Genomic DNA, 16,016 nt, shown 5'->3' with positions numbered 1-16,016 from the left:
TTTGAGTTTTTTATTTAAAAAAATATGTATTTCACCTTTATTTAACCAGGTAGGCCAGTTGAGAACAAGTTCTCATTTACAACTGCGACCTGGCCAAGATAAAGCAAAGCAGTGCAACACAAACAACACAGAGTTACACATGGAATAAACAAACGTACAGTCAATAACACAACTGAAAAAGTCTATACACAGTGTGTGCAAATGAAGTAAGATTAGGGAGGTAAGGCAATAAACAGGCCATAGTGGCGAAATAATAATAATAAACACTGGAGTGATAGATGTGCAGAAGATGAATGTGCAAGTAGAGATACTTGGGTGCAAAAAAAATAACAATATGGGGATGAGGTAGTTGGGTAGGGTATTTACAGATGGGCTATGTGCAGGTGCAATGATCTGTAAGCTGCTCTGACAGCTGGTGCTTAAAGTTAGTGAGGGAGATATGAGTCTCCAGCTTCAGTGATTTTTGCAATTCGTTCCAGTCATTGGCAGCAGAGAACTGGAAGGAAAAGCAGCCAAAGGAGGAGTTGGCTTTGGGGATGACCAGTGAAATTTACCTGCTGGGAGCACGTGCTACGGGTGGGTGCTGCTGTTTTGATGTTGAGTCTTTGCTCGACAAAGTGATGTTAGGATGTATAATATATCCTGTATGAACTTTTGTGCCAAATACATTATGTTGTTACAGGTGTCAAGCTTATGGGAGAAGTGTGAGAAGTGTGCAGAAGGGCATGAGACAAAGGAATGTGTAGCATCGGGGAAAGTAGTGGTATGTGTTAATTGTAGGGGTGCCCATGGGGCTGGGGATCAGAAATGTCCCATGCAAGAGAGTCAGGTTGAGGTTTCCAGGGTTAGAGTATTTATGCTGCAGTAGTTTGTGTCGGGGGGGCTAGGGTCAGTCTGTTATATCTGGAGTATTTCTCCTGTCTTATCTGGTGTCCTGTGTGAATTTAAGTATGCTCTCTCTAATTCTCTCTTTCCCTCTTTCTTTCTTTCTTTCTTTCTTTCTCTCTCTCGGGGGACCTGAGCCCTAGGACCATGCCTCAGGACTACCTGGCATGATGACTCCTTGCTGTCCCCAGTCCACCTGGCCGTGCTGCTGCTCCAGTTTCAACTGTTCTGCCTGTGGCTATGGAACCCTGACCTGTTCACCGGACGTGCTACCTGTCCCAGACCTGCTGTTTTCAACTCTCTAGAGACAGCAGGAGCGGTAGAGATACTCTCAATGATCGGCTATGAAAAGCCAACTGACATTTACTTCTGAGGTGCTGACTTGTTGCACCCTCGACAACTACTGTGATTATTATTATTTTACCATGCTTGTCATTTATGAACATTTGAACATCTTGGTCATGTTCTGTTATAATCTCCACCCGGCACAGCCAGAAGAGGACTGGCCACCCCTCATAGCCTGGTTTCTTCCTAGGTTTTGGCCTTTCTAGGGAGTTTTTCCTAGTCACCGTGCTTCTACATCTGCATTGCTTGCTGTTTGGGGTTTTAGGCTGGGTTTCTGTACAGCACTTTGATATATCAGCTGATGTAAGAAGGGCTACATAAATACATTTGATTTGGAGTAGTGCAGAAGTTGTCATATGCTGAGGCAGTGAAGAAAGTAGAGGAAGATGGGTCAAGGGGGAGGGATCCTGACAGGAGTGGTGTAAGTAGATCTGTACCAGTACAGAGGGATAGGCCAACAAGTGATATGTTTCAGTGAGATTGGGTTTATAAGCATTTATAGTAATGGTTATCAACTGTACTGTAGCGATGGAACGTACGTCGCAGAAAATTGAGGTTGTGGTGGAAGCTGCAGTTAAAGTATTTGACTTTGCGAGACTTGACATCAGAAGACTTACTGAGTGTGTTAAGTGTTGGTGTCCCATCTTTTCAGGTTGTTGGTCTGAGGTAGGACCAAATATATGAATAGTGGAGTAGGGTGGTGTTATATTTTATTAATATTTGTTATTTTTATTTTGGTAAGTGTAGTGTTCGATGGTAGTGTATTTGTTTATTTATTTATAGATTTTTCAAGCAAAGTATAACGAAGTTGTACTCCAATGTAGTAGGTGGCGGCAATGGAACATTTATTGGATGCCAACCGCCGTTGTCGCATTGAAGAAGAAGATGTATAGGTTTCACTTACTTCCGGGTGTCAGCTGTGCGTAAATTATTTTGCAATGAGTTTTGAGTGGCCTTGGCAGTATAATTTCCCTCCGTTTTTTACGTAAGTTAACACTTTTCACAACTAAACTGCGATTCCAGGTATAAAGAAGTATTGTGTTTTCGAATAAAATTGTTTTCCTGCTTTACAATAATGCTAGCTGAAGCTAGCCAGGGAAGTTAGCTTTAGCCATCCAAGGCAAACATATTTTAGGTTCGATTCAAGGTTTCGATGCAATGAATGATTGTAGTGCTTTGCTCGATATGTAGCTAGCTAGATAGCTATTCTTCTTGACGTTATAACTACTTCGTTTATAAATAGAGTTAACGTTAGCTACCTATGATATATTAGCTAGCTGGCTCGTAAAGCTTGTTAACTAGGATGGTCAATTGTCTAGATGCATTGCATTCAATTTTCAAATTTGCAACAAATAATGTATGATGTGGTTGTTCCCAGCTAACGTTTATGATTATTATTCACCTCTCCAACTTAATCAAACTTACTTAGCCGTTAGTGAGTGTTTATCTAGGTACTTCTGTCTCTTAACTTAGCTACTTGCCAGTATAAGTTGATGCAATGGTTACTTTTGATTTTTGACAGGTTACAACCCAATGTTGACACCAGACAGAAACAGCTTGCAGCATGGTGCTCCCTTGCTCTCTCCTACTGCCGCCATCACAAGCTCTACACTTTGGACATCATGGAAGTCCAAGAGTGCCCTGTGTTCAACCACAAGAATATTGATAGTATCCTTTTATTCACCGTGTTCTAAGTTTCACTTACTGACATATGTCATAAATTTAACCAACCCGAAAAAAACACAAGAGGCCATCTCTGGATCTACTGTCCTGTTATTTGTTGTTGGATAGTGACTTTGAAGCTATGGAAAGGTAATAACTTAGAAACTTTATACTTATGTTCTTTGAAATTATACCCCCTGAACATTTCCCCTCATATCTGCTAGAAACCTTAACTGATCTTGCAGGAAAACTATCAACGGAGGCCATACTAATTGTTTTTGAGGAATTGAGGAAAAAAGGTAACAGGGCTGCTTTCATTGAAAGATGTATTTTGATTCTTATTATGACACTAACAATAATTTAACTGGATATTGCTTGCAGGGAACCTGGAATGGTTAGACAAGAACAAGACACAGTGTCTAGTCATGTGGAGGAGGCCAGAGGAATGGGGCAAACTAATTTACCAGTGGGTGAGTAGGTCTGCTATGGGTCCTGGTCTAAAGGAATACACTATATAGGGAGTAGGGTGCTTCTCTGGACGTAGCCTAGATCACCATTTACATTGTTGGAAGAATACTGTAATATATTATCATTATAGAAGATGTGCAGTGGTCTAGTAGATTTTAGAGGTCGACCGACTATGATTTTTCAACGCCGATACCGATTATTGGAGGACCCAAAAAAGCCGATACAGATTAATTGGCCGAGAAAAAAATGTATATATTTATTTGTAATAATAATAATTACAATAATACTGAATGAACACTTATTTTAACTAAATATAAAATCAATTTAGCCTCAAATAAATAATGAAACATGTTCAATTTGGTTTAAATAATGCAAAAACAAAGTGTTGGAGAAGAAAATAAAAGTGCAATATGTGCCATGTAAGAAAGCTAACGTTTAAGTTCCTTGCTCAGAACATATGAAAGCTGGAGGTTCCTTTTGGCATGAGTCTTCAATATTCCCAGGTAAGAAGTTTTAGGTTGTAGTTATTATAGGAATTATAGGACTATTTCTCTCTATACGATTTGTATTTCATATACCTTTGACTATTGGATGTTCTTATAGGCACTTCAGTATTGCCAGTGTAACAGTATAGCTTCTCCTCGCCCCTACCTGGGCTCGAACCAGGAACACATCGACAACAGCCACCCTCAAAGCAGCGTTACACATCGTTCTACAAAAGCCGCGGCCCTTGCAGAGCAAGGGGAACAACGACTCAGAGTCTCAGAGCGAGTGGCGTTTGAAACGCTATTAGCGCGCACCCCGCTAACTAGCTAGCCATTTCACATCGGTTACACCATCCTAATCTTGGGAGTTGATAGGCTTGAAGTCATAAACAGCGCAATGCTTGAAGCACAACGAAGAGCTGCTGGCAAAACGGACAATAGTGCTGTTTGAATGAATGCTTACGAGCCTGCTGGTGCCTACCATCGCTCTGTCAGACTGCTCTATCAAATCATAGACTTAATTATAACATAATAACATACAGAATTACGAGCCGTAGGTCATTAATATGGTCGAATCCGGAAACTATCATCTCGAAAACAAAGTTTATTCTTTCAGTGAAATACGGAACTGTTCCGTATTTTATCTAACGGGTGGCATCCATAAGTCTAAATATTCCTGTTACATTGCACAACGTTCAATGTTACGTCATAATTACGTAAAATTCTGGCAAATTAGGCGGCCCAAACTGTTGCATATACCCTGACTCTGCGTGCAATGAACGCAAGTGACACAATTTCACCTGGTTAATATTGCCTGCTAACCTGGATTTATTTTTAGCTAAATATGCAGGTTGAAAAATATATACTTCGGTGTATTGATTTTAAGAAAGGCATTGATGTTTATGGTTAGGTACAGTCGTGCAACGATTGTGCGTTTTTGTTAAATCATCCCCCGTTTGGCGAAGTTGGCACCCTTTGTTAGGGAGAAATAGTCTTCACACAGTTCGCAACGAGCCAGGCGGCCCAAACGGCTGCATATACTCTGACTCTGTTGCAAGAGAAGTGACACCTTTTCCCTAGTTAAAATAAATTCATGTTAGCAGGCAATATTAACTAAATATGCAGGTTTAAAAATATATACTTGTGTATTGATTTTAAGAAAGGCACTGATGTTTATGTTTAGGTACACGTTGGAGCAACGACAGTGCTTTTTCACGAATGCGCACCGCATCGATTATATGCAACGCAGGACACGCTAGATAAACTAGTAATATCATCAACCATGTGTAGTTAACTAGTGATTATGATTTATTGATAGTTTTTTATAAGATAAGTTTAATGCTAGCTAGCAACTTACCTTGGCTTCTTACTGTATTCGCGTGACAGGCAGTCTCCTCGTGGAGTGCAATGTAAAGCAGGGGGTTAGAGTGTTGGACTAGTTAACCGTAAGGTTGCAAGATTGAATCCCCGAGCTGACAAGGTAAAAATCTGTCGTTCTGCCAACAAGGCAGTTAACCCACCGTTCCTAGACTGTCATTGAAATTAAGAATGTTCTTAACTGACTTGCGTAGTTAAATAAACGTGTTTTAAAAAATAAAATAATAATCGTCCAAATCATTGTCCAAAAATACCGATTTCCGATTGTTATGAAAACTTGAAATCGTCCCTAATTAATCGGCCATTCCGATTAATCGGTCGAGCTCTACTAGATTTACTAGTAATAGTCTAAATCCTGGTGACCTCAGTATGCTGTTATTGATACTTCTTTATGAAGTTTGTGTTTCCTCTCCCTATCATTTCAGGTCTCTAAAAACGGTATGGTCAATACGGTGTTTACACTCTACGAGCTCGCCAACGGTGACGACACAGAAAGCGAAGGTACAACAACAGAAATGTGCATTTTTGACGTACAGTGCATTCGGAAAGTATTCGACACCTTGACTTTTTCCACATTTCTTTCCCCCGTTACTGCTTAATTATGAAATCGTTTTTTTGCTTCTTCAATCTACACGCAATACCCCATAATGACAAAGCGAAAACAGGTTTTTTGACATTTTTGCAATTCTATTAAAAATAAGAACTGAAATACCTTTTTACATAGGTATTCAGACCCTTTCCAGAAGGACAACCATCTCTGCAGCACTCCACCAATCAGGCCTTTATGGTAGAGTGGCCAGACAGAAGCCGCCACTCAGTAAAATGCACATAGCACGCTTGGAGTTTGTCAAAAGGCACCTAAAGGACTCTGACCATGATAAACAATATTCTCTGGTCTGTTGAAACCAAGATTGAACTCTTTGGCCTGATTGCCAAAGTGTCACGTCTGGAGGAAACCTGGCACCATCCCTACGGTGAAGCATGGTGGAGGCAGCATCATGCTGTGGGCATGTTTTTCAGCGGCAGGGACTGGGAGACAAGTCAGGATCGAGGGAATGATGAACGGTTAGATCCTTGATGAAAACCTGCTGCAGAGTGCTCAGGACCTCAGACTTGGGCGAAGGTTCACCTTCCAACAGGACAACAACCCTAAGCACACAGCCAAGACAACTCAGGAGTGGCTTCGGGACAAGTCTCGCCCAATACGGAAGTGGTCAGATGACACGGATGCTATGCTACAGGACTGTTTTGCTAGCACAGACTGGTATATGTTCCGGGTTTCATCCAATGTCGTTGAGGAGTATACCACCTCAGTCATTGGCTTCTTGAAAAAGTGCATTGACGACGTCGTCCCCACAGTGACCGTACGTACATATCCCAACCAGAAGTCATGGATAACAGGCAACATGCGCATCGAACTAAAGGCTAGAGCTGCCGCTTTCAAGGAGTGGAACACTAATCCGGGTGCTAAGAAATCCGGCTATGCCCTCATACGAACCATCAAACAAGCAAAGTGTCAAAACAGGATTAAGATTGAATCCTACTACACCGGCTCTGACACTCGTCGGATGTGGCAAGGATTTAAAAATATTACGGACTACAAAGTGAAACCCAGAGGCGAGCTGCCCAGTCACGCGAGCCTAGCTAAATACCTTTTATGCTTGCTTCAAGGCAGGCAACACTGAAGCATGCACGAGAGCACCAGCTATTCTGAATGACTGTGTGATAACGCTCTCAGTAGCCGATGTGAGCAAAACCTTTAAACAGGTCAACATTCACAAAGTCGTGGGGCCAGATGGATTACCAGGATGCCTACTCGAAGCATGCGCGGACCAACTGGCAAGTGTGTTCACTGACATTTTCGACCTGTCCCTGACCGAGTCTGTAATACCTACATGTTTCAAGCAGACCACCATGGTCCCTGTGCCCAAGGATGCGAAGGTAACCCGCCTAAATGATTACCGCCCCATAGCACTCATGTCGGTAGCCATGAAGTGCTTTGAAAGGCTGGTCATGGCTCACATCAACAGCATCCTCCCGGGTACTCGAGACCCACTCCAATTCGCACACCGCCCTAACAGATCCACAGATGACGCAATCTCAATCGCACTCCACACTGCCCTTTCCCACCTGGACAAAAGGAACACCTATGTGAGAATGATGTTCATTGACTACAGCTTAGCGTTCAACACCACAGTGCCCACAAAGCTCATCACTAAGCTAAGGACCCGAGGACTAAACACCTCCCTCTGCAACTGGATCCTGGACTTCCTGACGGGCTGCCCCAGGTGGTAAGGGTAGGCAACAACACATCTGCCACACTGATCCTCAACACTGGGGCTTCTCAGGGGTGTGTACTTAGTCCCCTCCTGTACGCCCTGTTCACCCACGACTGCGTGGGCAAACACGACTCCAACACCACCAAGTTTGCTGATGACACAACAGTGGTAGGCCTGATCACCGACAACGATGAGACAGCCTATAGGGAGGCGGTCAGAGACAACAACCTCAGGGCCAAACTGTCTCCCATTAACATCGACGAGGCTGTAGTGGAGTGGGTCAATAGTTTCAAGTTCCTTGGTGTCCACATCACCAACGATCTGTCATGGTCCAAACACACCAAGACCGTCGCGAAGAGGGCACAACAAAAACCTTTTACCCCTCAGGAGACTGAAAAGATTTGGCATGGGTCCCCAGATCCTCAAAAAGTTCTACAGCTGCACCATCGAGAGCATCCTGACCGGTTGCATCACTGCCCGGTATGGCAACTGCTCGGCATCTGACTGTAAGGCACTACAGAGGGTAGTGCGTACGGCCCAGTACATCACTGGGGCCAAGCTTCCTGCCATTCAGGACATATATAATAGGCGTTGTCAGAGGAAAGCCCATAAAATTGTCTGAGACTCCAGTCACCCAGGTTATGGACTGTTTTCTCTGCTACCACACGACAAACGGTACCCGAGCTCCAAGTCTAGGACTAAAATGCTCCTGAACAGCTTCTACCCCCAAGCCATTCGACTGCTGAACAATGAATCAAATGGCTACCGGTCTATTACATTGACCCCCCCCCTACCTACATGTACAAATGACCTCTAACCTGTACCCTTGCACACTGACTCGGTACCGGTGCCCCCTGTATATGGCCTCGTTATTGTGTTACTTTTGATAATTTTTTACTTTAGTTTATTTGGTAACTGCACTGTTTGTTAAGGGCTTGCAAGTAAGCGTTTCACTGTAAGGTCCTCACTTGTTGTATTCGGCACGTGACAAATACATTTTGATTTGAACGTCCTTGAGAGGCCCAGCCAGAGCCTGGACTTGAACCCGATCAAACATCTCAGGAGAGACCTGAAAATAGCTGTGCAGCGATACTACCCATCCGACCTGACAGAGCTTGAGAGGATCTGCAAAGACGAATGGGAGAAACTCCCCAAATATAGGTGTGCCAATGTTTTAGCGTCATACCCAAGAAGACCTGAGGCTGTAATCGCTGCCAAAGGCACTTCAACAAAGTACTGAGTAATCAAATGTATTTATTAAGCTGTTTTTACATCATCCGATGTCACAAATTGCTATACAGAAACCCAGCCTAAAACCCCAAACAGCAAGCAATGCAGATGTAGAAGTATGGTGGCTAGGAAAGACTCCCTAGGAAGAAGCCTAGAGAGGAACCAGGCTCTGAGGGGGGCCACTCTTCTGGCTGTGCCGGGTGGAAGTTATAACAGTACATGTCCAACATGTTCAAACGTTCATAGATGAACAGCAGGGTCTAATAATAATAATAAATGGCTTTTCATAGCCGAGCATTCAGATCCTGACTATAGAGTTAGAGACAGCAGGTGCGCTAGAGAGAAAGTTGAAAACAGCAGGTCTAGGACAAGGTAGCACGTCCGGTGAACTGGTCTGAATACTTATGTAAATGTGATATTTTGTGTTTTACTTTGTCATGTGATCAACAGTTTTTGCTTTGTCATTATGGGGTATTGTGTGTAGATTGATAAAAAAAGCAATTTAATCAATTTTAGAATAAGGCAGTAACGTAACAATGTGGAAAAAGTCAAGGGGTGTGACTACTTTCCGAATGTACTGTATTTCTTGCTATTTATCCCTACCACAAAACATTTGTACTGTTTTATACCATCTGAGCTGTACAGCATAAGTAAATAGCTGTAACACATTTCCCCCAGAATTCCATGGGCTGGAGGAGTGGATGCTGATTCGCTCGCTGCAGGCCCTGCAGACGGACGGCAAGGCAGAGGTCATCACCATGGATGACGGGAAGGGGGTCAAGTTCTTCTGAAGTAGCATTGCATTGTGGGATTGATCAAGGTCTCAACTCAGATTGGGAACCTTTAATCCTTATAGACTGTGAGGGTTCTGCTAGCCTGTTCCCAAATCTGTTTGTGTTGTCCTGCTAACTCATGTGGTCATTGGTGTGACACAGGATGTGACAAGACAGTGCAAACAGATCTGGGACCATGTTATTAGGGATACTGCTGTTTAAAAGGCTATTATTTGCACCTCTGCACCCAATCCACCTGCTTGATGAGAATAATAGTCCATTTTTGGTTCCTCATAAATTTAAAGCATTTTCTTATTGGAAGAGAACCAATCTAGATAGTAAATGTACATTTTAGTAATTTAGCAGACACTATTATCCATTTGCAGGAGCAGTTTAGGAGATGACTTTAGTTTGACTACTGTGGTAGTCACCTGGGACTTTTGATGTGGGCAGGTGTTCTGACAGACATGTGTCAAATAATTCAGGGGAGCCAGTCCTATACATGTTTAGGTATTCTTGGAGAGAAACTTTCCCCACAACCTATCTTCCCCTTACTGTTTTCTTCTGTTTTGTATTTAGAACTCATTTTTATTCTCACCTTCCTGGTTAATAACAAATATACTTGCAGCGATGTGGTGGTGGTGCGGCAGAGCTGGGGACTTCTGCCCACCTGTTTTATTGCTGTTCTTCTTTACCAGAAATTCCAGTCATGACACCCTAGATACATTTGGGGAGTTTGAAAACCCCAGGAAGAGGAAACAGAATCTTGGTTTAGTTCAGCTGTTATAATGGTGCTGGATGTCTCATGCACAGACTAACTGCTGTAAACCCTTAGTACAGAACCTATGACACTGTCTCTGTGTTCTATTGAACCTCTTTTTTTTTATTTTTTTTTTTTACTAGTGGAATACTGTAAGAAATAAATTGAATAGATATTGAGTCAAGGATTTGAGCGCCAATCAATTTTATATATATGAATGTCTATGGTGGCAACATACCATATCCTTGCTCAGGGGAGCTTGGATGAATTTGCTGTATTATAGTGCCCCCTAGTGTCAAAAGATAAATGCAGTTTCTGTATTACAGTTTTAATACGACTTTATGAATGGGCACCAGGCTTATATAGGGAAGAACATTATTTAGTTAAAGTAATACTAAAGGTTGTTTGAGAGCATCAAGTCATTGATGTTTTGTGGGACAATTCTGACTGACTCATCTACTAATGATGAGTGTTTATGCAGTGATTTGTAGATCAGTTAGTTGGCAGTCGTCTGCAATGTTGATCAAGCCCAGAGACTCTACCTAACTAAGAAATATATAGCCTGCCAAACACAACCATGTTGGTAGTAACTTCCTAGGGATCACTAGACAGACTGACTGGGATGTTACTGTGTTTACCTACAGTTCATTTGTAAAGTATTCAGACCCCTTTACCTTTTTTCACATTTTGTTACGTTACAGCCTTATTCTAAAATGTATTAAATACATTTTTTCCCTCATCAACCTACACACAATACCCCATAATGACAACGCGAAAACAGATTTCTAGAATTTTTTGCCAATGTATTACAAATAAAAAAACAACTTATTTACATAAGTATTCAGACCCTTTTCAATAAGACTAGAAATTGAGCTCAGATGCATCCTATTTCCACTGATCATCCTTGAGATGTTTCTACAACTTGATTGAAGTCCACCTGTGGTAAATTTAATTAATTGGACATGATTTGGAAAGGCACACACCTGTCTATGTAAGGTCCCAAACTTGATAGTGCAGGTCAGAGCAAAAACCAAGCCATGAGGTCGAAGAAGGAATTGACCGTAGAGCTCCGAGACAAGATTGTGTCGAGGCACAGATCAGGGGAAGCGCACCAATTTTTTTGTTGCAGCATTGACAGTCCCCTAGAACACAGTGGCCTCCATCATTCTTAAATGGAAGAAGTTTGGGACCACCAATACTCCTCCTAGAGCTGGCTGCCTGGTCAAACTGAGCAATCGGTGGAAAAGGTCCTTGGTCAGGGAGGTGACCAAGAACCCGATGGTCACTATGACAGAGCTCCAGAGTTCCTCTGTTGAGATGGGAGAACCTTTCAGAATGACAACCATCTCTGCAGCACTCTACCAATCAGGCCTTTGTGGTAGAGTGGTCAGGTGGAAGCCACTCCTCAGTAAAAGGCACATGAAAGGCCACCTGTAGTTTGCCAAAAGGCACCTAAAGTCTCTCAGAATATGAGAAACAAGATTATCTGGTCTGATGAAACCCAGATTGATCTCTTTGTCCTGAATGACAAGCGTCACATCTGGAGGAAACCTGGCATCATCCCTACGGTGAAGCATGGTGGTGGCAGCAACATGCAGTGGGGATGTTTTTCAGTGGCAGGGACTGGGAGACTAGTCAGGATCAAGGGAAAGATGAACGGAGAGATCCTTGATGAAAACCTTCTCCAGAGCACTCAGGACAGACTAGGCCGAAGGTTCACCTTCTAACAGGACAATGACCCTAAGCACACAGCCAAGACAATGCAGGAGTGGCTTCGGGACAAGTTTCTGAATGTCCTTGAGTGGCCCAGCTAGAGCCTGGAATTTAACCCGATTGAACATCTCTGGAGAGACCTGAAAATAGCTGTGTAGAGACGCTCCCCATCCAACCTGACAGAGCTTGAGAGGATCTGCAGAGAAGAATGGGAGAAACTCCACAAATACAAGTGTGCCAAGCTTGTAGCGTCATACTAAAGAAGACTCGGGGCTGTAATCGCTGCCAAAGGTACTTCAACAAAGTAATGAGTAAAGGGTCTGAATACTTATGTAAATGTGATGTTTTAGTTTATTTTTAATATTTTTGCAAAAATGTCTAAACCTGTTTTTGCCTCGTCATTGTAGGATACTATGTGTAGATTTTAATCCATTTTAGAATAAGGCTGTACAGTAACAACATGTGGAAAAAGACCCCTTGTCTGAATACTTTCTGAATGCACTTATTACAATCACCAGCTGGGCTTGGAGGAGGACCTTGCAAATTAGCTGACAATGTGGAATGTCTCCATAGGCTTGGTCCCTGGTCCAGCTGAGCTGACTCTTGTGCGTGTTTGCTGATAACTCACTGTAGTGTGACAGGTGTGGCTGACTGTGGCCTTGGTGATGTGTCTTGTTTCAACCTATGGGAGAGAAGCTCTGTCTCCCAATCTACTATCATCATGGCTCAGTGTTTCATCTGCGTCTATATTGGCTCCGTATTCTCTATATAGTGGGATTCTGGTAAAACGTAGTGCACTACAGGGACTGCTGTTTAGGACACACCCCATGGCTCTCACTCTGCCTTTCTTTCACTGTTTATGATGAGACCAAGAAGGACAACTGCATGAGGGAAGAATTAATTGCCAGAACCATGTTGTGCCCTCATAGTCAAGCATTCCTTATTAGAAGAGAATTGAAGCATATTTTATGAACACATAATTGGTCATATGAGCTATCAGTTTGATCCAAAACAACCTTATTAACAGAACACCGCATCTTGGAACTTGCCCAGTACACCCTGTCTATGCCAATGTGGTGGACTGGAAGCCTGTGAGGGCATGTGAAGAATCCAGACAATCCATGCTTCCTGTACAGAGCTACAGTAAATACACCAAACAAAAATATAAACTCAACATGTAAAGTGTTGGTCCGATGTTTCATGAGCTGAAATTAATGATCCCAGAAATTGTCCATATGCACAAAAAGCTTATTTCTCTCAGATTTTGTGCACAAATTTGTTTACATCCCTGTTAGTGAGCATTTCTCCTTCGCCAAGATAATCCATCCACCTGAGAGGTGTGACATATCAAGAAGCTGATTAAAACGCATGATCATTACACAGCTGGACCTTGTGCTGGGTACAATAAAAGGCAACTCTAAAATGTGCAAGTTTTGAGGGAGCGTGCAATTGGCCTGCTGACTGCTAGAATGTTCACCAGAGCTGTTGCCGAAGAATTTAATATTAATTTCTCTACCAATGCCATTTTAGAGAATTTGGCAGTACGTCTCAAAACCGAAGACCAAGTGTAACCCTGCCAGCCCAGGACCTCCACATCCGGCATCTTCACCTGCGGGATCGTCTGATACCATCCACCCGGACAGCTGATGAAACTGGGACCAAAGAATTTCTGCACAAATGGTCAAAACCTGTCTCAGGAAAGCTCATCTGCTTGTTGTCCTCACCAGGGTCTCCACCGTTGGCACGCGGGAGAAGTGTGCTCTTCAGGGATGAATCCCGGTTTCAATTGTACCGGTGTGTGGGCGAGCGGTTTGCTGTTGTCAACAGAGTGCCCCATGGTGGCGGTGGGGTTGTGGTATGGGCAGGCATAAGCTATGGACAATGAACACAATTGCATTTTATCGATGGCAATTTGAATGCACAGAGATACCGTGACGAGATCCTGAGGCCCATTGTTGTGCCATTCATCCGCCACCATCACCTCATGTTTCAGCATGATAATGCATGGACAGCCCCATGTCGCAAGGATCTGTACACAATTCCTGGAACGTGAAAATGTCCCAGTTCTTCCATGGCCTGCATACTCGCCAGACATGTCACCCATTGAGCAAGTTTGGGATGCTCTGGATCGACAAGTACAACAGCGTGTTCCAGTCCCCGCCAATATCGAGCAACATCGCACAGCCATTGAAGAGGAGTTTATATATATATATATATTTCACCTTTATTTAATCAGGTAGGCTAGTTGAGAACAAGTTCTCATTTACAACTGCAACCTGGCCAAGATAAAGCTAAGCAGTGTGACAAAAACAACACAGTTACACATGGGGTAAACAATCGTACAGTCAATAACACAGAAAAATCTGTATACAGTGTGTGCAAATGAAGTGAGGAGGTAAGGCAATAAATAGGCCATAGTGGTGAAGTAATTACAATTTAGCAATTTACACTGGAGTGATATATGTGCAGATGAGGATGTGCAAGTAGAAATACTGGTGTGCAAAAGAGCAGAAAAACAAATATGGGGATGCAGATGGGTTGTGTACAGCTGCAGCGATCGGTAAGCTGCTCTGACAGCTGACGCTTAAAGTTAGTGAGGGAGATATAAGTCTCCAGTGGGACAGCATTCCACAGGCCACAATCAACAGCCTGATCAACTCTATGGGAAGGAGATGTGTCGTGCTGCATGAGGCAATTGGTGGTCACACTAGATACTGACTGGTTTTCTGATTCACTCCCCTACCTTTTTTAAAGGTAACTGTGACCAACAGATGCATATCTGTATTCCCAGTTATGAAATCCATAGATTAGGGCCTAATTAATTTATTTCAATTTACTAATTTCTTTATATGAACTGTAACTCAGTAAAATCTTTACAAATTGTTGCATGTTGTGTTTATATTTTTGTTCAGTGTAAAAGTAGCAGCTAGAGAGAGCCCTTTATATGGAATAGGGTGCAATTTGGGATACAAGAAAGGGAGACATGCCCCTGTGACATTACTGACCTCCACTAGGCAATGAGGTTAATCCCATGCTGCTCTGATTCACCTCACCATGAGGTGAACCATTTACTTGGTTCTATGGTATTTGGTAATATAATTGAGTTTGAGTTTATTTTTTATTTTTACAGGGACAGTGCACATTAATCAACGTTTCAGTAAAAGTGCTGGTTTTAGCCAGCCGGCTAATTTTCAACCGTAGTCCCTGGGCAGGTTATTAAAAAAAATTACAATATAGACAATAGCAGCATAGAACAAGCAAGACATAGCATACAGACAGAGCAACATAAAACAAAAAGCAGCAAAACAAAATTACATAACTGATTCATAGGAGCTCTGTGTTTGGGGTTGTTGTTTAACACATGCACACAGACAGAGATTGTATTGTAATGTAAATGCTTTTTTATCCACATAACCTAACTCAGAACAGGAAAATCATGTTATCAACGATTCCAAAGAAAATAAGGAATATACACACGAATGGACATATACCTCATGAAGTCAGTCATTTGAGAAGAGGCTCTTGTTTGTGAATCAAGCGCTGCATGCTGCGTCACATTGCCCAGGTAAACTACAGGAGACTGTTTATGGGGGCGGAGTTGAGAGCGCCCGTGGGTCTCGGTCGATATAGACAGGCTTTCATTTCTTCACTAGAGGTTACAGCTGAGTTGACGACTCACACATACAAGAGCAATGAACGGTCCGGTCGACTCGGATTATCTGACATGCATTATGTGATTTTTTTCCGAATTTGAACACCTTTTCAGGTAAGCTATTTCAATTCAATTGCAAAATTGAGAATACTTGGTTTTGTCAGTCTATATTGACCTAAGTTAATTGTCTTGTACAAGGCTACAATTTACCCTATGTTCCACAACTAAACTAATGTGTAAAATGTATAACTAGGCTACAATGGAAAGTAGCATCAATTGCTGAAAGATATATGTAAAATAGCATGCTGTTTTATTAAGGTAACGGCCGAGTTTAATTTTCTTATTTCTTTTTTTTAAGTCTCGGAAATCAGAATACGAACCGTTACA

General features: G+C 42.5%; 1 protein-coding gene across 1 annotated transcript; it reads left to right on the top strand.

Annotated features, from left to right (window-relative positions):
* The first annotated feature begins 2,102 nt into the window (after positions 1–2,102).
* LOC139381819 (vacuolar protein-sorting-associated protein 25-like) lies at positions 2,103–14,860 on the top strand. The gene is made up of 6 exons (XM_071125599.1): positions 2,103–2,215; positions 2,753–2,898; positions 3,138–3,191; positions 3,274–3,362; positions 5,648–5,723; positions 9,410–14,860. The coding sequence occupies exons 1-6, from the start codon at positions 2,169–2,171 to the stop codon at positions 9,520–9,522; spliced, it is 525 nt and encodes a 174-aa protein (XP_070981700.1). The 5' UTR covers positions 2,103–2,168; the 3' UTR covers positions 9,523–14,860.
* The last annotated feature ends 1,156 nt before the right edge of the window (positions 14,861–16,016 follow it).

This window comes from Oncorhynchus clarkii, chromosome 23, assembly GCF_045791955.1.
Source record: "Oncorhynchus clarkii lewisi isolate Uvic-CL-2024 chromosome 23, UVic_Ocla_1.0, whole genome shotgun sequence".
Taxonomy (NCBI): Eukaryota; Metazoa; Chordata; class Actinopteri; order Salmoniformes; family Salmonidae; genus Oncorhynchus; species Oncorhynchus clarkii.
The sequence above is the reverse complement of the archived record's forward strand: the minus strand, read 5'-3'. Positions and strand labels throughout refer to the sequence as shown.